This window comes from Melopsittacus undulatus, chromosome 2 (genome assembly GCF_012275295.1).
Source record: "Melopsittacus undulatus isolate bMelUnd1 chromosome 2, bMelUnd1.mat.Z, whole genome shotgun sequence".
In the NCBI taxonomy this organism is placed as follows: domain Eukaryota; kingdom Metazoa; phylum Chordata; class Aves; order Psittaciformes; family Psittaculidae; genus Melopsittacus; species Melopsittacus undulatus.
The window spans coordinates 110060198-110082334 of NC_047528.1; the positions used below are offsets into that span (position 1 = coordinate 110060198).

At 44.1% G+C, this 22137-nt stretch overlaps 1 protein-coding gene across 1 annotated transcript; it reads right to left on the reverse strand.

Moving 5' to 3' along the window:
* Positions 1-4143: 4143 nt before the first annotated feature.
* CCDC191 (coiled-coil domain containing 191) lies at positions 4144-21867 on the reverse strand. Its single transcript, XM_034074419.1, has 16 exons — positions 21733-21867; positions 20855-20996; positions 19159-19284; positions 18450-18628; positions 17904-18124; positions 17050-17206; positions 15044-15234; positions 14542-14791; positions 12951-13426; positions 12359-12453; positions 10709-10791; positions 9267-9368; positions 7972-8115; positions 6358-6510; positions 5824-5978; positions 4144-4399 (listed from the first exon to the last, which is right to left on the reverse strand). The coding sequence occupies exons 1-16, from the start codon at positions 21823-21825 to the stop codon at positions 4267-4269; spliced, it is 2700 nt and encodes an 899-aa protein (XP_033930310.1). The 5' UTR covers positions 21826-21867; the 3' UTR covers positions 4144-4266.
* Between the last annotated feature and the right edge of the window lie 270 nt (positions 21868-22137).

Sequence of the window (22137 nt, forward strand, 5' to 3'; positions counted from 1 at the left end):
CCTCAACATGCACGCAGTATGCAGTGCTCATTCATATACAAGCTAAAGCATGGAAAACTCAACACCAGTAAAATCAAACTGTTAATAGCCCCAGTAAAACACTTACCACACTTATCCAAGAGCAATCACCTCATCTTGGAAGAAAATCTTACATATGTACCTTCATATATACATAATGCCACTAGTTGTGAATAAATTGTTAATGTTTGCTCATTTACACATGAATTGGGAAAAGAAAGGAAATGTTAAGCTCCCTCTTGAACAAAAAACCAGTAAGCCCAGCTCACATGTATGTAATGTACAGTGCCACCCATATATGACCCATGAAACAGTTTTAAAACTCTCTGAAATCAGTGTCAGGAAAGGACTCCCTTATTAAATCAACACCCAGAAAGTGTTTTTGCAGTGTCAAACAGGATCTTGAACTAGTGCCTGCTGGACTCTGTTGTATGGCAAGGGGACTTACAGCGGCACTTAACACCAGCTGGAAATTCACAGTTAGCAAACTACTGTTACCATTTACACTGTAGTTTCTACTGCCATACCACTGTCAGGTAAATCCTTCAAGGTGACTCTGAGTTGCAGGCGCACTGTTACAAACAGATGTGAGACACTCAAAGGTCAGCAACTGCCCATTCCACTTGGGTGCATATTGCTACGGCCACAGCTTTTCCCATAAGGATACACTTCTCATGCCAGAATGCAGAGGTACCTGCTCTGAAATTGCCTTACGCAAATCAGTGAAGGATGCTGGCACTGCCTCTTCAGGATTCAGCCTGTCCTCCCCCCGGTGCTCAGGACTGTTGGAGTAGTACCTCTTAAATGAACCCTGATGTTTTTGGTGGAGCCCACAGTCTGCCAAGTATTAAAAATCCCTCAAGGCTGGCCACATATTCAAGTAGAAAAAAGATACATTAAAAACCTGAAAACTACATAAAAATTAATGAAAAATATATAAAACCTTAGTTTTATTACAGTACAAGTTTACTATGATTTATAGGTAACAGAATGGCACTTTTACAAGTTTACCTGCAAAAGCTTCTGGTAAATTAACAGCTAAAACCATTACGTGCTTTTCAAGATTAAGATCGAATTCTTACACAAGCTGTGATATCCGGATCTGTGGTTACATGCATTTCCCCTTCTAATCTTCTCCCTACCCCTGAGGGTTTCGTCATCTTGGGAAATCCCACTCTCGTAACAGCTCTCATTTCTCTCATGAATCAAGCCACTTCTCCAGAAAAATTCTTCTCTAACCACTAGCTTAAGAGTGCTGCTCCCTTTCAGGGAAGATGAAACCATGGAATCCTAGAATCATAGAACAGTCAGGGTTGGAAAGGACCTTAACCCCTGCCATGAATCACACCCGGATTTTGCAATGCAGTGTGTTTAACTATGAAAAAAGAGATGTCTAAAGAATACAAAGGGAAAAACCCTGACTGGGTAGAAGAAATGTAAGGCTCATTATGTATTCTACAGTGAGGCTTGCTAGTTCCTGTAAATCGGTAATCTCTTTCTAAATAGACTTGACTAGTCAGTAACATTAGAGAGTACCGCACACAGAGGCAAAGCACATAGAATCATATAAGTATAGAATCATAGAATGGTTTGAGTTGAAAAGGGCCTTAAGATCACCTAGTTCTAACCCCCTGCCACGTGCAGGGATGGCTCACACTAGACCATGTAACCCAAGGCTCTGTCCAACCCGGCCTTGAACACTGCCAGGGATGGAACAGCCACAGCTTCTCTGGGCACCCTGTGCCAGCGCCTCAGCACCCTCATAGTAAAGAATTTCTTCACAATATCTAATCTAAATCCTCTTTCAGTTTAAAGCCATTCCCCCTTGTCCTACCCCTATATGCCCTTGTAAAAAGTCCCTCTCCAGATTTCTAGGCCCCCTTTAGGCACTGGAAGGTTCTCCTAAGGTCTCCCTGGAGTCTTTGTTTCCCCAGGCTGAACAACACCAGCTCCCTCAGCCAGTTATATTCCAGTTCTTTTTAAATGCTGAGAAATATTTAACACTTTACATGATACTTTGTTAGCTATCACAATGCTTTACCATACTGATGACTAAAACACTTGAAGGCTTTAAAAGCTCTCAAAGCAGGATGTGTCATTCAGCCCCACTCCCACAGTTGCCATACCCAGCCAAGGCAGCTGCCATGCAGGGCTGGCAAGAGGAGCTGAGGGTGTCGCAGCACTCTTCTATGTGGTGGTGGTGGTTCTTCACTGTTTGCTTGCAGTTACACCCAGGTGAGAAGGAAATACCCAATGGGCACACATGGGACACACACTTCTTCCCAAGGTCACATTTCTGCACAATACACACACTTCCATTGGTAGAGCTGACAGTAATAATTACAGAATCATAGAGTAATTTGAGCTTTGACGGTCCCTTCCAACCCATCTAGTTCAACCCCCCTGTAATGCACAGGGACATCTTCAACTAGATCAGGTTGCCCAACATCACATCCAGCCTGGCCTGGGTTGCCTCCAAGGATGGGGCATCCTCCCTGACAATCTGTGCCAGTGTTTCACCACCCTCATCATAAAGAATTTTTTCCTCACATCCAGCCTGAATCTCCCCTTTTTTAATTTAAAACCATCCCCAACTCTTCCTGTCACAACAGGCCCTGATAAAAAACTTATCATCATCTTTCCTATAGGCCCATTTTAAGAACTGGAAGGCCACGATAAGGTCTCCCTGGAGTTATCTCCAGGCTGAACAACCACAACTCAGCCTTTTCTTCTAAGAGAGGTGCTCCATCCAGATTCCTCTGGTCAGCATGGAATACCCAAAGAACAGTATATGATAGATATTCTTGAAGAATAAAGGGGTCTCTGAAAAACAGCTTCTTCAGGAAAAATAAAAACCAATGGAATGAGCATCTTAATACGCTGACATTCCCCAAAGAATAACAGCACTAGCAAGCACCGGCCCCATCTGGGTGGCCACCTAAAACCACTATTAAATATGACATAGGCCTTGCCACAGCTGTGATGAGGCCTTTGGCACAACCTACACACGCCTTAAATGACAAGGCTTGTGAACTTGGAATCCATGCTTGCCTCAAAAATCAGAGCACTGTGCATGTGAGCTGGCCAGTGCTGCAAAATACGCAGTCCCTGAAAAAGAATCAAGGTTTTAGATCACCTATCTGCCATGCTGTGATCTGGACCATTAGCAAATATGATGTGCAGATAGCTCATCTCTGTCCTCAATGCATCCAAATCACCCTGGCAGTCAGAAAGGAACTGTTCTCTGGGTGGCCACGTTTGCACTAGTGCTCAGGGGTCAGCTGATAGTCTGACAGGTCTGTTTGCTCTCTCATCAAGCACTTGCAACAGAAAAGCACCAGATTACTGATTAAGGAAAAACAGGTGTTCAGTTGTGTGCTTCCTGTGATGGAGGATTCATATCAGTGCCACAGCACTGCATGTGGAAATGGTCTTGGCCTGAAAAAAACCCTGTGCTAGGCTTTGGTTACCTAGGCCTCACTGCCATTAGCCAAGACACCCCTACAGATACCTCACAGCAGAAGGACATTGTGGAGAATAACCCCTTGAAGCACACAGTGAAACTCAAGTTTCCATATATGCTTCATTTAAGTTCCTTCCCTGTAGCTGGTGCAGGGCTGTGTTTTGGCTTCAGTCTGAGAACAATGCTGATAACACAATGATGTTTTAGTTGTTGCCCAGTAGCACTTACCCTGGTTGAGGACTTTTCAGTCTCATGCTCTGCCAGTGAGGAGGGGCACAAGAAGCCAGGAGGAAGCAGAGACAGGAAACCTGACCCAAACCATTCCATACCACAGCACATCATGCCCAGTATAGAAACTGGGGGGAGTCACCTGGAAGGGACTGATCGCTGCTGGGGTTGGTCTGGGTATTGGTCAATAGGTGGTGAGCAGCTGTATCATGCATCACTTGTGCTTTCTGAGCTTTCATTTCTTCTCTTGTTGTTTCCTCTTATTACTGCTGGTATTACTCCTATTACCACTATATTTTATATATAAAGTTATTTATTTTATATAAAAACAGTTATTAAACTGTTCTTAACCAGAGGGGTTTACATTATTTAGATTTCCCTTCCCCCCAGTGAGAGGAGAAAAAGGTGGGGGGAAAGTGAGCGACTGTGTGGTGCTGAGTTACTGGCTGGGGTTAAACCACAACAGCCCTGAAATGGCTTCCCTTTGGATTTGGTTCAGTCAGTGGGAAGAGAGCAGTGGACAGAATCAGTCTTTTGTCTCCTTTGACTCTCTTCTGTCATGTTTGGAAGTCAGGAAGAATTTCAGCTACTCTCCTGCGTAACTGGTTCCTCCGTTCCTCTCTCTCTCTTTCCTCTTTCATCAGCAGTGGGTACTGCCTCCATGTCTTGAATGCATTCATCATGACTTTCCTTAAAGAAATGGAGACAAAAAGAACTAAGTGACAACATGCAGATGTGCTCCTAACAGAACAGGTAATCAAAAGAATACTTTTATTTGAGAGGGGAACTCCCCTAAAATAGCAGTGGGATTTCTCTTTTCTGCTGCTAGTCAGGTCTGTGACATTAAACATCTATATGCAAACCACTCTATTAATACGTCAACCATGGCAGGGAAAAATAACACATTACCTCCTCTACTCCTCTCCCCCAAGAATTTTGCTTCTCCCTCTAACAGGATTCATTAGTTAGAATTTGCTCAGCATTCCGAAGATGAAAGATATTTCCTGAAGAATAAAAGGGTCTTTGAAAAACAGCTTCTTCAGGAAAAATGCAGGCTCATTTTGTCCAGACCAACCCCTTGGAAGTGCAGGCAGCTGGGCTTCAATTTGTACCTGATTTTAGTTACCCCCCCACCTTGTGCCCTGGGTTCCCAAATGAGCAACAGTCCTGTCCAAAGAATAGTTTGCTATGTCAGGGTCTGAATTGACTTTTGCCAGTCAGTGGGGGAAAAGGTAAGGAGAACAACATGTGATAATGCCCCTGATATGAAGTCATATGTAGAATGAACCCATTCTTTCCTGGGTCTGAATTTCTCCTGGATGCTCCACTTTGCTGGCTTGTTGGGCTAAACTGTGCACTGTTCTGATCTGCGAGCAAGCTAAACAGGTTTGCTCTGCCACAGAAGAGGTGAATTTAATTTAACTCTTCCTCCAAAGTGCTGTAGATCCTGTCTGGGCTATGCAGAGACAGCCTATTTGTGACTGCAGGCAACTGACAAGCTTTCATGGTGACGTATGTAAACATGCATGTTTTCTGCTAAAATGCACAGCTACGGAACAGTAAGTGAACTGGGTGCACCAGCTCCAGACATGATCAATAGAATTGGCTGCTGTAGTTCTCACTGCCAACTCAGGCTGACAACAGCATAAATGGAAAGATTCCTTAAGGAGGCTTTCTATTTCATCAGCTTTGGATTTGTGAACTAAATAAGCCGTTGTGGATAAAACAGTACAGTGTAATTCCTGCACAGTCACTTGGCTTGCTATCATTGTACCTGAAGATTTTCTTAAGGCAGCTTTTAGCAGAAGCTGCATGGACAGATCTGCTAATCGGCTTAGAAGGGTTCAGTTACTTATCCACTTTCACTGTATTCTCTTTCAGCAGATTTCAAAGTCCTATGAAGTGTACCACTAGACCTCCTTTTCCAGACTGCATGGAAAATTCTTACCATAAACCTCTGTTCATGTTGTCTGTGCATATCATAAAAACAAAACAGTGGCAGTAATGAGCCTATTTGATGTGGTTATAGGGAGCAGATAATAGACCTGCCAAAAGTCTCAAAAATAACCCATATGGTATATTAAAAAGAACTGCTGGCAAGGGAGTGCACTTACTTGTTACTATGCTCAGTAGCAATCTTCATCTTCTCCCATAAGATACTTTTTTCTTCCATGAACAGATTAAACCATGAACAGAAGTACCTCCTCATGAGGTAGGCTGCATGGAGTGTACTCAGTCTCTCCTCCAGTGTGGAGAGATAATCGTTATACTAGGGAACAAGGACAGAAAAAGAGGTGAGAATGGTTTCTTTCTGCCAACCCCCAGCCCAATAAGCAGAAACAGAGCAGTGGTGAGACTGTGGCAGTGAAGGGTGAGCTACAGGAGTAGAGGAAAGTCAGTGGAGAGCACGATGAGGCAGTGTAAAGGTGGAGGTGCAGTGCATAGGAGAGTGTCCGGGGTGGAGAAGAATGATGAAGAGTGGAGAGCTGAAAGAAGGTCTCTGAAGAAGGGAGTCAGGTTTCTGGCATAGGAAAAGTGTAACTGAGCAAATGCTGGGCTGCATGTATGTGAAGTGGCACCGTGGTGTAGGAAAGGCTGGCAGCAGCCAGCTTGCTTAGTATCATTTCTCCACTGTGGCGCAGGCAAACCTTTAGCCAGTTCCTGAAGCCCCGTCTCAGCAATACATGGGAATAGAAGTCCTCAGCCCGAGACACCTTCTCCATAAGGCTTCTCTGGGTGTCCTGAAGCCAAGCCATCAGGCATTTCCTCTGCAGGCCCAAGCAGTGGTGCCTTTCTGCCACCTGAATAAAGACAGCAGAGATGGCAGCTAGTTACCAGGACTAGTGACCACATAAAGCTAAAGAAAACTGGGTACACTTAGAAAACTCACCTCAGCTTTTTAGGACTCACAAAATGCAAATGTCTGACAGCTGGAATAACTTACAGGACAGGTTCCCACAAAGGGGGGTCAACATAAGGAGTAAGACCAGCCTCTGTATCAGGCCACTGCCGTGTCACTTCCAGAAAACAGCTTTTTGAATTAGATGCTCAGTTTAACCTATTGTGAGTGGAGCAGAGTCATGGCCTGTAACAATTTAGTCCAGCTCCATCCATAATGCTGACAAGCAGGACAGATTTAGGTAACAGATGCTATCCCTCTACTTCCCAGCAGGAGGCCTATGTGCATTTGTTTGAGTGCTGTAAGTAGCTGCAGTTCAGTGGAAGCTTGCCAACACAGCCCTAAGGCTAAATCTTCAGAATATGGTTGACTGTTATTAGTCCACCCCGATAAAGGATCCCCATTCAGTCATAGAATCATAGAATAATTAAGGTTGGAAAGGACCTTAAGATCATCTAGTTCCAAACCCCCTGCCATGGGCAGGGACACTTCATACTAAACCATGCCACTCAAGGCTCTGTCCAACCTGGCCTTGAACACCACCAGGGATGGAGCATTCACAACTTCCATGGGCAACCCACTCCAGTACCTCACCACCCTTACAGTGAAGAACTTTCTCCTTATATCCAATCTATACTTCCCATGTTTAAGTCTGAACCCGTTATCCCTTGTCCTATCACTATAGTCCCTAATAAAGAGTCCCTCATGTATGGAAGGGTTTCATTAGCAATACTGATGTGTCAAGGTCTCAGAAGCCACCACTTGCTATTCTGCACTGAAGATATGGCCAGGTTAGAACAACCTGGATTATCACTTCTGGAGTCCTACCTCTATCAGTGGCCAACCCTGCACCAGCAGCAACTCCAGAGAGAGGGAAAACCCTAGAGATGGACTGGGGTTAACTACTGTAACTACAGTGGCTTGGTGGTGTATTACTGATTAGCTTTGCTGTGGAGCAAGAGAACTGACAGGCTCGTGTCCTACAACTTCAAGTTACTTTTTTTGCTGTATCATGCTACACTAACTCCCACTGCATTACTGGCATCAAATCACTTGGCAATTTGTCCATCAGACAAGTGGAGGCTAACAAAAGAGGGCTTCACATTAGGTTGAAATTTGTTCCTTTCTCTGTCCTTTTGGTTCCTGTTTGATCAGCTATAAACAGGGTTTCTGACAACCTTTCATGGTTATTGTCAGATTTAAAGAACTGATTTAAAGAATTAATATAGGGCACGGTATGCAGGGAGAACTTTTACTTTTTTCATCTCTACCTGTCTTAAGAGCCTATGAATGTTTATGCTGCATCCATTCTTTTTTCTTTCCTCCCAGGGCACCAGTTCTTTCCTTTATCTTCAGCACTTACCACCAGGTTTTCCTTGGCTTGCTCCCTCAGCCTTTTCCATGGCACCATTCCCAGCTTTCTGAGCAGGACCTTTTCATAGTGATCTCTTGCCTTTTTCTGGAGCTGCTGCTCTCTCTCCAGCCTCCTCTGCTTCTCCAGCTCTTTCTGCAATACAATGAGTGGTAGTTTTAATTCACTCTGGATAAAGAGGATTTTAAGCAATGAGATCAGATTGTCATATTGGAGCTGGAGGTCCTGATCTGACAGGAAATAGGGATCTGCATTGTTTTCAGCAGTGCAGACCAGACATGATCCCATGTACTAGAACCTGCGGTAGAAGGCAGAGCAAGTTATCTAACATTCTCATGGAAGATTATGGTATTTCTGGCCATTTCCCTAGGCCACTCATCAGCAACTGGCCTTTACTCAGCACTGCAGTTTGGTGTTACTGCAGTAGACATATAATCCACGGCTGCCAGCAGGGTTAATGTAGCAGCAACCTCCTTTAGATAGGCCTTCATCAATGTGGGGAGGGGTGATTTGGTGATCTCAAGGAGGGCAGCTTTCTATGTTTATAAAACTAGATTGAAAACATGTCCAAAACTGGTTCTGAGTTGATGCACAGACCCTACCACTTAATCTAGCCTAAATAATCAGAGAGGGATATGGGTATTTTATAACTGTACAATATTACTTTTAACTGAGATTCAGGGATGCAAGTCAAACATCCCAAAACACTCAATCCAAGTAGAACAGTAGTTGTAGGTCAAATTCCTGTAGGATCTCAAATGTGCTATTTGGGTTATTAAAACATCTCATTTCCAAGTAACAATAACGAAGTGGGGCTACTCCTAGGCTACTTCCAAGGAGAGGATGCTTCTATTCTTCACGTGGAAAGTTGCCCTTGATGTAACTGTCAAGCTTGTTTACTTTTGAATGTGACTGGTATCATTATGCATGCTGGCAGGTGATACAAATGGAAGGAGCAGGCTGAAAGTAGGCTGACCATGCTGCCACTGGGGGCCTATGTGGCTGTATTTCAGTAGTGAACATCCACCAGCTCTGTGACCCCTAGTCCTGATGATAAACCAGGCAGAGTAAATACTTCATTGTGTGTCTGGTCCACAGCCCTTTCCCTAGTACTGCCAAAAAGGGGGAAGATGGTAAGTCTATATAGCAGGTGCCATGGAACTCAGCTCTACTAATGAAGATTTTTGGCTCACATTACTCTGTCTGCTGACTGAGTGCCAGTGAGTAATGGCTCTTCTTCTCTCTCCCTGCTAAAGAAGGTGGAAACAGGTAAGGTGTTTGCTCACCAGCTTCTGCTGCCTTCTCTCCTCCCGTCGTTTTTCTTGCTGAGCTTCCTTTTCCTCAGCCTCTTTCCTCTGTCGTGCTTCCTCTTCAGCTTTCAGCTGGGCCTTGAAATGGAGGAAGGTAAAATGTAATTTGGTGCATGTGACCTTTTCAGAGAACACAGACCTCTAAGCTTTCCCAGTATTCCTTTGGTATTGACCAGCACCTGAAACTTCAGAAGGAAGCAGACTTTGTCACATACTAGACATGATCTGTGCTGGACAATGAACTGCGGGAGGGAGAGGAAGGAGGGACTGTTCTTTCTACTACCTATATATATATGTATATCTTTCTGTGCCCTAAGCTGTATTTGCCCACTCTTACCCTAAAAGAATTAAAATACACACCAGCTTACTGATAGCCTGATTGCTGAAGTCAGTTCTGAATTCCTGGGCTCTGCTCTGAAATTTTACTCCTATGTACAAAGCAGCATTACAGGTACCCAAAAATTTCTTTCCCCAAAACACTGAAGATCAAAGAAGTTGTTTTGCTTCAGTACCAGTCATACTTGTCACAATAACCTTCTCTGAATGTTTATCTACTCCCCTTGCAAACCACACTTTACCTTCATTTCACAAAGGTTTTACTCTTGATATATGCATCAAAGGCCTAAAATCCTCACCAACCATAATGCATGATTACTATGACTCTGCTTTCTGATCTCTGTGACTGTGGCAACTGCAGCTGAGGAAACTTGATGGAGTCTGTCCACTCCATGGTTAATGTTTGCTAAGGCTCATTTTATCTGTCTTGCTTGGAGAAGGAAGAAATGCTGGTTGCTTTAGGACCCCAGTTCTGAGGTTTCTTATCCTAATACAACTTACTATCAATGTCTTCAGTAACAGCTTAATGCCCTGAAGCTAAGAAGGCTCCTCCACCAGATATGTATCACAGAAATTGCATATTAACTATGCAAACTTTGTCAGTATCTTCTCTTTTCAGCAGAGATTTGCTAGGAAGATGCAGGATTTTTACTTGGTGAGACTGCACATCCTCAAGCTGCATATGACCAGACAGGAAAGGCAGGGGATGGAAAACCCATCATTGCCAGGTTCAACCAGGTAGATCTCTGCATGTAATTCCACCCTTTCCATCCTTGGCAAAGACAAGTTATGGTCACAGGGTAGGTGTGAAAGAAGTGCTGAGAAGTGGTAAGGGAGATTGCTTCTAGCATAGCAACTGCATCAATATGAAGTGTCTGCCTGTGATATGGCAGGGTTGGTACTTTCACCATACGCAAATGCAGCTGTAACTACTGCTTCAGATGTGTGCTTTCTCACCAGCTGTAAGACTCCTTGTCTGGATAAAGGGCCTTCTCTTGGCTCCTGACTCCGGGCTTAAAGCAGCATTTCTTGCAACCAGATCAATGTGAATGGGACATGACTTCACTTTCCAATTCCCTTACCAGTTTTTCCTCTTTTCTTTGTTGTTTGGCTTCTTCTAGTTTCCGCTTCCGTTCTGCCCGCTGAATCGCCCTCTCCTCCATTGCTACAGAAACAGAGGACATAAGGCTTAGCGCAAATGACTATCAAATAACAGCAGAAGTTTGGTGAACAAGGAGGACCACTTCACTCTACTGCCAGGCCCCACTGACCTGACAATGCCAGCCTAAAGGGACTTGCTTTCTGCTGCCTCTTACGGCCAGCAGAGTCATGAACAAGGAACTCATAAACATCTATGGGATGACTGAGGACTACCCCAATTGGATTCACTCCACCCTCCTTGGTTGACAGTCACAGCCATGAGGCTCAGTTATGAAAGAAGCTGTGTTCAGAGGTTTTACTCTGCCTTCCCTGCTCAAGTGCTGAGGCTCAGGGCACCTCGTTTACTGGCAACTGCTATGAGCTCCAGTTGCTTATTTAAGAGCAACTTCATGATGGAAAGCATCCTTGTCACAGTGACGCACAAATATATGGACTCACTAGTGAGAAACTACTGCTTAATATTTCTTCTGGGAGATAAACGACAATGAGTTAATCTTGCTGGCTATCAGCAAAGGTGTAAGTGCTGACATGACTACACAGGACATGCAGTGGGGTTGAGAACCTGTGTTTACTTCTTCAGAAGAAACAAACTAAGCATAGGCTTGAGCAATCAATAACTGGGAAGCATTTAAGTGTTCTAACAATAAGTTTCCTCATTCTTTTCTCCTCTCAGCTGTCCCAAAATTACCCATCATGGGAAAATCACCCAGTAATAAATTATTCATTGATTTTTTGGGGGATCTTCAAACAAAAGCACTTGAATGCTCTGAAAATATGCTTACTAGCTCTCAGTTGCGCAGTTCAAGCAAATCAGAAAGAGTCACGGCTTGGACTAGGTAGCACTGGAGCTGAACACAGTCAGAGAAAGTCAACCATTAATTCCCAGCTATCATGGCAAAAAAGCTCTGGCAATCCCCAAACTGTTAAAACATCACAATGATCACATTCCAGACAAATTTTCATGCAGACTGTGACTGGCTCCAAGATGATATGGGAGATCATGACCTAGGCATATAACAGAACCTAACTTAATTCACTGCATGAAAAGTCTGTGCTGCATGTTTAATGTGTATATGCTATCCCAGTGTGGCTGGAGAAGGGGGGATACCTACAGAAGGATCCAGAGCTCCTTCCCCAGCCTAGCTACTGCTGTTTCACAAAACCTTCCATAGGCACTTACTTCTCTTTGAAATCTCAATAACTCTGTCAAAGGCAGATTAAAATGACTGATCAGTTTAACTCTTGCTTGGATGTGCAATGAAGGTAGTACGACTGACAGCAAAAACCCCAGAAGAGCTTCTCTGATTCTTGTCACACCAGAAACAATCACAAGCGTTAGGAGTAACTGCTGACACAGTGTACTAAGCAGGGACTTGAAGGGGTTGCAGTGGTTCAGATTTTATAGATGAAAACAGCTCACTCTTTCACAGTGCTTGTCAGGCTGGGGATGAGTCTTGAGTTTTACTTGCACACTGTCATTAACCAGTAAGGCTGAGGCAAAGAAAGAGAGGTTTCCAGACAAGCTATTGAGAAAAGTGGTCTGGAATGGTCTTCACTATCTAGAACAATACCTTTCAGTATGGGATGAGTTGAGGTCACCTGGCTGGAGGGCCTTCTGCCTTGCATCACTGCCCTTGTGTTTTCTGGCCCATGAGAAACAGGTGGACTATGAAAGGAACGAGTAAAGAAATTCATCAGTAAATGTGGTTAAATGCTGTCTCATGCCCACCACCTATAGCTGAGAAACAGCTTTGTACTTTGTATTCTCCAGTGTGCTGCGTTTTCATTCTGGATCCCTGGTACACCGTTCTTCTGCTTGAAATGGGATTAGTGATTAAAAAGGAGCTGAACACCCAGGGCTGCTGTGTGTTCTGAAATACTGAGGATGACACTCTATTTTCCCAAATAAATAAATCTCTGCTGTCACTATGTGCAACACTCCAGTGTTGCTGTTTCTCAGTGGATCCTGTATGGATCACACAGTGTCAAGTCGCTGCAAAAAGAAAGAAAGATAGAGAATTGTAGCTGGCCTGATATTACTCTTGAGGTGAAGTCATATGATAGTGGTAGCATGACTAGAAGTATGCCTGGCAAACTCTGGCTGAACTTGGGCAGGAATGAGACATGCTGACTAACTGAACCTGCTTTATCAAGAGCATATACCTCAAATAGGTTGTATTCTTGCATGTGGGTTGGTTTTCCCTCTCGGGCTTGTCCTCCCTGGTTTGTGAAGCAGAGTTGTCAGGCTGCTGAAGGGGGGTTACAGCTGTGGCTTGTGCTGCCTTTTCTTCTATTCTGCTCAGCCTCTGATTTTCCTGCAGTTCAAGGATCAGCTTTTGCTGTCTCTGAAGCTGCTGCCTCTGCTCCTCAATCAGACGTTGCTGGAAAGCATGACGGTGCTCAAAACGGCTGCCATAAGCAGGAGCTGTCCTTAGACCAGCTGTCTGTAACTGTTGGAGGAGAGTGGCTATCTGATCCTTATATACAGCCTGGTCCTGGGCACTTGGAGCTGCATGTTTTATGGTAATCTCCCAGGTACACATGGGTTTTCTGTACGAATGAGATGTGTGAGCAGCATCCCAACAAGAGGGGTTTCTGGTCTGGTCAGGTTTTTTCTGTATGAGGCAAGTTTCAGTTGGCTAAAGAAAAAAAAAATAATTGGCATTGATTAAAAGCAAACACTCTTCTCCCTTCCCTATATACTGTTTCTTTATGCAAATCTAGCGAGACGCCTGAGAAATGGGGTAATCTCTGCTAAACAATCTTTAGTTCCTAGCCAGGGCAGAGGGGCCCCACCGTGCATAAAATAGGAGGGCTGTGGGAAAGAGCTGTTAAGGAGCTGTGTGCCTCACTAGGAGGAAGAAATGCTGGTAAGACAAGAGCTCTGGCAGGAATATATCCTATTTTGTTAAGGAGCACAGCTCAAAACCAGCTTATTTCTCATGGGTCAACTCATATCTCAGGGATTAGCACACTCCTTTTTTGACTGTGCTGTCCCTGCTCAGTGCTCAAATGAAGAACAAAGGAAAAAAGCAGTTATTGAAGTGATCTACATGGGTGATCTATTGGATGGCCCCTTTTCAGATGGAAGAGAAGTCTACAGGGTGTAGCTTCCTCATGCTTCTTCTCCAGTTTTGATAAATATTACCATGAAACTGGTGCACAGTGGGGAATGAGGCTGCACCTTTTCTGATACAGAGGCATCAGATGCAACATCTACTTTCAGATCCCTAGGTCAAACACCAATTTTAGTGCCATCCTTCCAGTACAAATTTTACTAGTGCATCAGAAATAAAATACAAGTCCCCTAGGATGATATAAGCACCACAGGAAATCAACTTTTGCTGCCAAGCAAACAAAAAACTTGACCTGTAATATGTGCATGAGCATTCATGCTGGGATTGGGATACTGCTGTGGTACAAGCTTTATAGACCTGACAAGTGGCAGTTTTAGGAAGCAACCTCTGATTCTCCTCTTTGCTTCCTTGTGATGTGTGCTATTGTGAAACAGCCAGCAGCATTTCCCCCCATGTCACTGGCATGACACAAATCTCTCGCCATGCAGTCCACTGTTATTCTAAGACGAAGCAGGCATTAAATATGTAACTGTGATCTGTCAGCAAAAGTGATCTGGAGATCACTCTGGGAAAGAAGCCTCTCTCTGGGACAATGTACTCTTTATTTCAGATTGCACAAAAGTACTTTGAAAGAGTACAGAGATGCCAGTAGACAAAAAAACATGGAAAGGATTTACCTTGTGTTTCTGCATATCCTGATGATGGTTCACTTCTGCTGTTGCAGGCTGGTTAGCATCCAGTGGCCTGTCCAGCCCATCCTTCTCCAGTGACACTGCCTCCAGCAGCTGTGACATCTTTTTCTCAGTCTCCTCTCTCTGGATCTGTAGCTCCTGTTTCCCTGTTTCTGCTTGGCTCCAGTGCCGCCATGCCAGAAAGCAGCAGCGCAAAAGCCGTCGCTGGTTATATTCCTCAGACAGTTGTTTTTTCCTGAATGAGAAAGCAGTAGTGTTATGATAGAGTGGGGCTTCTGCCCAGACCTGTCTGAAACAATTGCATCAAGCACAGCAGCGTAGGCCATGGCATGAGGCCCCATAATTTCCTCAATCTGTTTGTTGCTTAACTCTGAAAGCCTTCCAAAGCTGAACAGTTTCTCCAAGGACAGGTGGAGGGCAGTCCCTGATCACTGCACTGCCTAAATGCTGCTGCAGTAGGAGGAATTCCATAGTGCAGGGTCACTACCTGTTTTGATCTTGAAGATGAACTTGCAACTGCTGTGCCTCCTGCACTACCTTCTGGGCCCAAGTATAATTTCTCCAGGCTCGCAGGGCCTTCAGCTGGCATTTCCAGTCAGCAAGGGCTTTGGCTTTTCCCATTTTAATTCTGCGCTCCAGGGTGACTTTCAGCCAGGCAGAGAAACATCGTTGCATGCACTGCATGGGAGAGTGTCAGAAAACCAATGAGCAAGACACAGCCCATCATACAGATGCAGACCCTCTCCACCCTTCCAACTATATGACTTTCTTTTTCAGAGCATATGCAGGTCTTTTACAAAAAGCAGGAAAGGATTAGAAAGATAACATCATAGGTCACTATGCTTTTGATTAAAACACACTCAGTCCACCAAGTATAAAGGAATAACATTTCCAGAGACAGGAAAGCTGTTTTAAAATCTAGAAAATGTCTAAGATGCTACAGGTAAGAAGAGTTACGTGGAGAACAGTTCATGAATATTTCAATGGACCACTTTTTTAACTTAGACAAAAATCAAGATGCTACCTAGTACGAATTTATGACACGACATCCTTGTTCCAGTAGGAAGCCAAACCTTTCCCCTATTGTGTAACTAGACTCACTGCCTCTGGGAGGGATTTACATCATTCAGAACAGCAATTTGCTATCTAATCTACCCCACAATTCTAGCCCTGTCACTGCAGATGCTGTTAATTTTGATTCCTCAAGTGGGTCACCTCACAGGACTCGGTTGTACCCCTTTTGTCCTAATGCCTTGTTTTAACTGGATTCCTCTCACTCACTGAAATCTCCAAATGAAGTCTTATAAAAAGGATAAAACTACCTACTTCCTTCTGCTTTAGACAACTAATCAGTGTCGCTATTATGCTTAGCTCAGCTAAGCCATGGCTTCTCACGTGCAGCCCCAAAATTGTTCTGTGGTTTCCTTCAGGCTTATCTTCATAGCTTACATAGTGCTGAAGAGAGCTTGTGTACTGCTAAACAGCAGCCAGACTCAAAACCAATGGACAGGCTGATGAAGTGAACCAGGGAGGAGATTCTATGATTAATAAAATTCTAGATGTAGGTAAGTAGACATAAACAGTGATGACAGCTCTATTAATTAAAAACATTATGTGATGCATGGCATTCATACCTGCACTCAGAGAAACTTATTCCCTTTTCTGAGACTGCCTATATAGAATCATAGAATAGTTAGGGTTGAAACGGACCTTAAGATCATCTAGTCCCAGTACAAAAAGATCACTCTTTAATCCTAAGCTCTTGATATTACTAGGTGTATAACTCAGAACTGACCATTGTATCAGAATAATGAGGGTAACAGACACAGGTTCCTACTAGGAATTATAATAATAGGAATTATCAAAGTCTGCATGGTTGCATCAAAAGAGCTGTTGCAATAGCACAGAATATCCTACTGCACCTGATGGGAGTGGATCCTTAAGGAACCTGTTAGTGTGAATATGCTGGTACACTTCTTAAGAGACCCAGCTCAAAATTCACCCCAAGCTTAAGCACTTCTCTTTCACCCCCTGCACCAGGGTCTCTTCCAACCCTTGGGATTCTGTGATTCATATACACAATAAGGGCTTCTCAGGACTTTTTTTCCCCACTTTCCCCTTTCCCTTTTTACTTCCTTCTTTAAGGAAAGCAGATCTTGCTTCACTGCCTCTTCTGTAAACCTGCCTACTTCTAGACTGCAGAAACCTTTATGTTGGCAACTGTCCCAAGAGTCACATCTTTGCCACAATTCTAAGAGAAACCTCTCCCTGAGTACACCTGAGGCATGGAAACACTGGGGATGGAGACTCAGGATTTCTTGGTCCTGCTCTTACAAGATACTTTTTGCTCTACTCTTCTACTTTCCAGGTATGGGGAGGAAGGCTTGGAAGAAGTAAGAAGTTCTGATAACCAGGACTTTTTTACTTCTGTTTTGCAAAGAGCAGCTGGGGGCAAGTAGCTCAGTGTTTCAGATAAAGAAGGGTGATGCTCACTTTCTGTTTATTGGCTTGAATCCTGAGCAGCAGCTCCTGAGCCTTTCTCCGTTTCTCCTCTCCTTGCTCTTCTTTCTTCAGGATGAGGGGTGGTGAGGCACCAGTATGTATCTTCTGCATTGACAGACTCTGGCTCTTTTCTTGTCTCTTCCCCTCCCTGGAAAGTGAACAAACATAGAGGTCTAATACAATGAGAAAAGTACTGTAAGCATAGATTTCGCTCTTTTTTTTTGGCTAATCCTAAGAGAATCATCTCTACAAATTAGAAAATTTATGATTATTTAACCCAGCCTTCTTAGAAAACAGCCTCTGTCAGGGAATCCCAGAGATTAAACAATCTGGAACATGTCCAAAATACAGCAGGCAGAAGAAAACAATAAGATTTCAGTAAAGCACTTGCATGAGATTTAGGATCTCAGGGCTGCCTAAGTAAATAAATGGCATCCCTACAAGTTGCATCTCTGTGACAATCCAAGCTCAGCAAAAGCAAAAATTACGTATCTGCAGTATCCTCAGCCAAGAATACTCTTTATTCTCTTGTGGCTGCATTAGAGGCTAACTAGGCTGGATGTAGCCACAGAGTTGATAGAGAGAATGCATTGTGGTACAAACATACTCCTGCTTTGTCACTCAGTGTACTCATAATGGCTATGGGGAGGCCAACAGTATCTTTTGCGCATCTTCCCACTAACATCTCTGCCACAGATGTTGGTAACAAAGGACTACAAGGTTTTGGGAGAGTTCAGAGGAATGGCAAATATTTCCTTTGGGGCCCCCACGCCTCTTATGTTTAGCAAAAGAAGCTGATAAGTGGTCTTCATGTGGTTCTTTTCATGCCCCCCTCTCCCTCTTACGTTCTCCAGGCTTCTGCCATGGCCTGCTTCTCAGCCATTTCCCTTCGCAGCTTCACCATTTCCCTCTGAATTTCCTCCTCCTCCTTCTTAGCCTTCAGGGCCTTCCTTCTGTTCTCTGCCTGTACTTGGAGCCTGGCCTCAGAAAGAACTGATTTCTTCAGGGACTGTACTTGTCTCTGAAGCTCTAATGCCTTCTGATGCCTTATTCGGTTTTCTTTCACCTGGGAAGGAGGGAATGAATAAAAGTTAAAGCAGATGCAAAAGGCTGAAGAAATTGAGGCTCACTGTACACTAAAACGGTGGGTCACAAACCACCTTTCACATGAAGCAAGTAACCCTACCCATAGCTGGTACTGACTGATTTTGCTCCCAGATCAGCGAAAAACTCAGTTCAAGAGTGAGGTTAAACTGGTATTACTTGGTGTGAGCAAACTCAGAAATTACTGCCATGGTGGCTTTTCCTGCAAGTCTTTAGAAGCATCAGTATCTACTCTAATCCTATAATCCTGTCTTATTCCTTTGAAATGTGCTGCCTTGCCTGCTCACCTGCTTGTGTCTAAGCTCCATCGTTATTCGTGGATCTGTAAGTTTTTTGTTTTCCTTGATGTCTTCAAGTCGAAGGCCTTCCCTTATCCCACAGCTCACAGCTTCACTCTGCAAAAGGTGCTGTAGGTATTCTTCGACAGAAGAACTTTCTGCTTCGTATTCTAGATAGCTGCACAAGTCTGAAATGAGGAATTCAAATTAGCTAAGCTAGTCTGAAATGAATAAACCCCTCTGCCTCAGATCACAAAGCCTAATGTAATTAAAGGGATCACTTTCCCAGAATGGGGAAGTCTGATGAAAGCAGACACATTTCTGATGAAAGCAGACACACTCATTACACTCCATTTATCCCCAGAGTCTTAATCAGTCTTCCATTGAACACACTAGAGCAGTAACAATATTTTGTCCAGTTTTTACTGCCTTGCTTCTGACCACCTCAAGCACCTGTATAAATCTGACATACCCATACACAAATGAAATAGAATTTCTCTTTTACAAAGGGATACATTGAATACTTATGAGGTGCATTTATGCAGCCCTACAGCTACCTGCTGTAAGAGCTAGGGAAGAAAAATGCTCTCTAATCTTGATTCTACTAAGCCCGCTAACCTGATCTAGCCAAAGCAACTTTCACATCTCAGTCTGTCAAGCCACAAGGCCTGGCTCCCTTCCCCAGCACATCCTCAGAAACAAATTGCTTTGTTCTTACCATCAAACCGCTCATACTTCAGAGGGGCTGCGGAAGGCTTTTCCAGGAGGGCAGAGTCAACTTCTTCTTCTCCATTGCTCACCAGTTCCAGTTCAGACTTCATCCAGTTACTGAGTAGCTCTTGAGCTATCATGAGGAAGGAGACTCATGACTTCACTTGTTAAAAAATAAACAGGTAAGTATAAACTAGCAAGACTCTGACTCTGGGATAGCTATATCACATGCCAGAAAGGCTATCTAAAATGACTGAAAGCTGATCTGCAACAGAAAGTGGAATAAGGCTAATAGTTCTGTTCTCATCTTGATCTATAAAAAGAACAGGAAAGAGAAGATGGTAAACATTGTCCTTATCACATGTCACAAATGAACTCTTCTCCACCTCGTTTATCTTACAAGACTTTGTGGACATTTAGATCACTTCTACAATTACTACAGCCTTTATCAAGGAGATGGAATTCACATGAGGCAATTCATAACTAGGATAGCTTTCATGCTTTACCACTACCCTTGCAGACACTTAGATACTTTCCACATGTACAGCCAAGGTTGTCATATATTAAATACAAAAAGAACCACTGTTTGACCAAATGTTTCCTTCATTTGTACAGGTTAACCTTTGCAAGTACCACAGAAACAACCAGTCTAGATTACAAACCTGTCAGGTGGCAAACTTCACCAGGGACTACCTGTACTCAGAATTGACGCTGCAGCTACAGGAATGCACCATCCACACGATGGATTTGGTACTTACTCCTCAGCAAGCTCAAATGTCTAATGAACAATGCATATAAAGTCCCTCTATGGACTTCTAGTATTGGAAGGAACCTTAAAGATCATCTAGTTCCAACTTCCTGCCATGAGCAGGGACACCTTCCACTAGACCAGGTTGCTCTAAACCCTGTCCAACCTGGCCTTGAGCACTGCCAGGGAGTGATATCTATCTGATAACAGAAAGAAGAAAACATCGCTTGGGGAAGGGGTTTTTTTGACTAGGAAATGTGATGTCTTCATAACTGGACTATAAGAGTTCTGACAATTCTCTTATTGATACCTTCTTTTGCAAAGTAGACAACGTGTAGTTAATACCATTAAGTATTCTAATAGTAGCTAACTCAGTTTTTAAAATGCTGCCTCCTGTCAGGTTTTTACACTGCAGATGTACTTCCAGCACTGCAGGGAGATAATTTCTCTCTTTTTTCTTATTTATCAAATTTCAGTAAGTATTTGTGGCTACAGGCATTAGAAAGGGAATATTCAGTTAGGTAATTAGTGAGGAAAATTTTGCATCAGAATTGAACTAGAACCACACAGTTATTCCTAGATGTGGAAGTTACACAGAGCAACTCCATTTTCACAGCTGGCCTATTATCAAAAATACACCAGGTAGTTTCACCCAGTTTCCTATAGCCCACTAATGGTATTAGAACACACACTGTGTCTTCAAGAGCAGTATCCATCCTTGTCTTGACCTGACATCTCCAGGAGACAGCCAGTTCGTCCTTCTCTTAGATATGTTGATTAAGGTTTACCTTGGACTCCAGCAATTGATTCCTTTTATGCCTTTCTCCATTCATCTTACTGTGAACTGTTTCTTATCGTCTCAAGCTTTGCAAGAGCCTGTCCATACCAGAACCATGACACTGGATCAAACCCAGTCCATTTTAGGCAGCTTGTGGCAGGCAGTATTTCAGCTCACCTTCCTCACAGGCCTCATCATAATCTTGCAGGTATTCCAAGGTTTCTGAACTTGTCACAGGACCACAAGGCTCCTGTGGATACCTTGACTTTTGAAGGGGACAAGCTTCAGAGATAGCAAACGCAGAGGCTTGGTCCACTCTCTGTAAATTGAAGAAATTAAAACATTTCTAAGGATTGATGGACATTAATTTTTAAGCTTCCTATATCCATGTTTCTTCTCCAGAGAGAGCAAACATGAGTGGGAATGTAATACAAGATAGCATGGCCTTTTTAAGAAATAGATACATTTTGAAACACGTTTCTCAGACTGTTCAATTGACTGCAGAAATTGGACTTGGAAATCACTGAGTAGTAAGCATTCATTTCGCAATTAGTGCCAATCATAGTGATTGGAGAAAATGCAAGGACCCATCCCCTGGGGGCTGGATAGAGACTTGCTGAGCTAGTCCACAGCAATCACCAACTATGAAATCTGGTATCAGCATTTTGTTATAACCAGCTGACCACTGTATAAATGGTCTGAGTGATTTTTCGTCCCATATTCATGTGAGGTATAAATGGCACTGACGTGTCACTGTGCTTTCACATATAACACCTGTAACACAGGCAGCCCACATATATTCCTAGTATCTAATCTAAATCTGCCCTCTTCCAGTTTAAAGCCATTTCCCCTTGCCCTTTCACTACATGCCCCTTCCAGAAACCCCTCTCCAAAAGCCCAGGTGTCCTGTAGCCCCTTTAGGCACTGGAGCTGCCCTAAGGTCTCCCCAGAGCCTCCATAGGAGAGGCTCCAGCACGCTGCTCATCTTCAAGGCCCTGCTCTGGACTCCCTCCACAAGGCCCCTTAACGCTCTCTCCGCCGCCTCCCGTCGGTACCTTCGCCCCGGCCGCTGCGGTGAGGCGCCGCCAGCGGTACAACAGATGTGCCGAGTGCCCCGGGACCGACACAGCCGCGGCGGGCACCGCCATGAGCCGCCCGCTCCTCCCGGCGAGCTCCCGGACGCACCGCGCCGGCAGCGGCTCCGCCATGGCAACGCCGCCGCCAGTGCGCGGAAGGGCGCTGTGTGTCCGCGGCGCACGGTGATGATGCGGTGGGTACGGGAAGCGGCGGGGCTCAGAACGCGTTCACACCGCCTCCTGCCGCGTACGGGGCCCGCGATGCAGGTGAAGCTGTGCGGGATGGGCGGCTCTGTGGGGATCTTATCGCTCTATATAAGTACCTGAAGGGATGTTGTAATGAGGTGCAGTTGGTCTCTGCTTTCGAGTAATAAGTGATTTGAT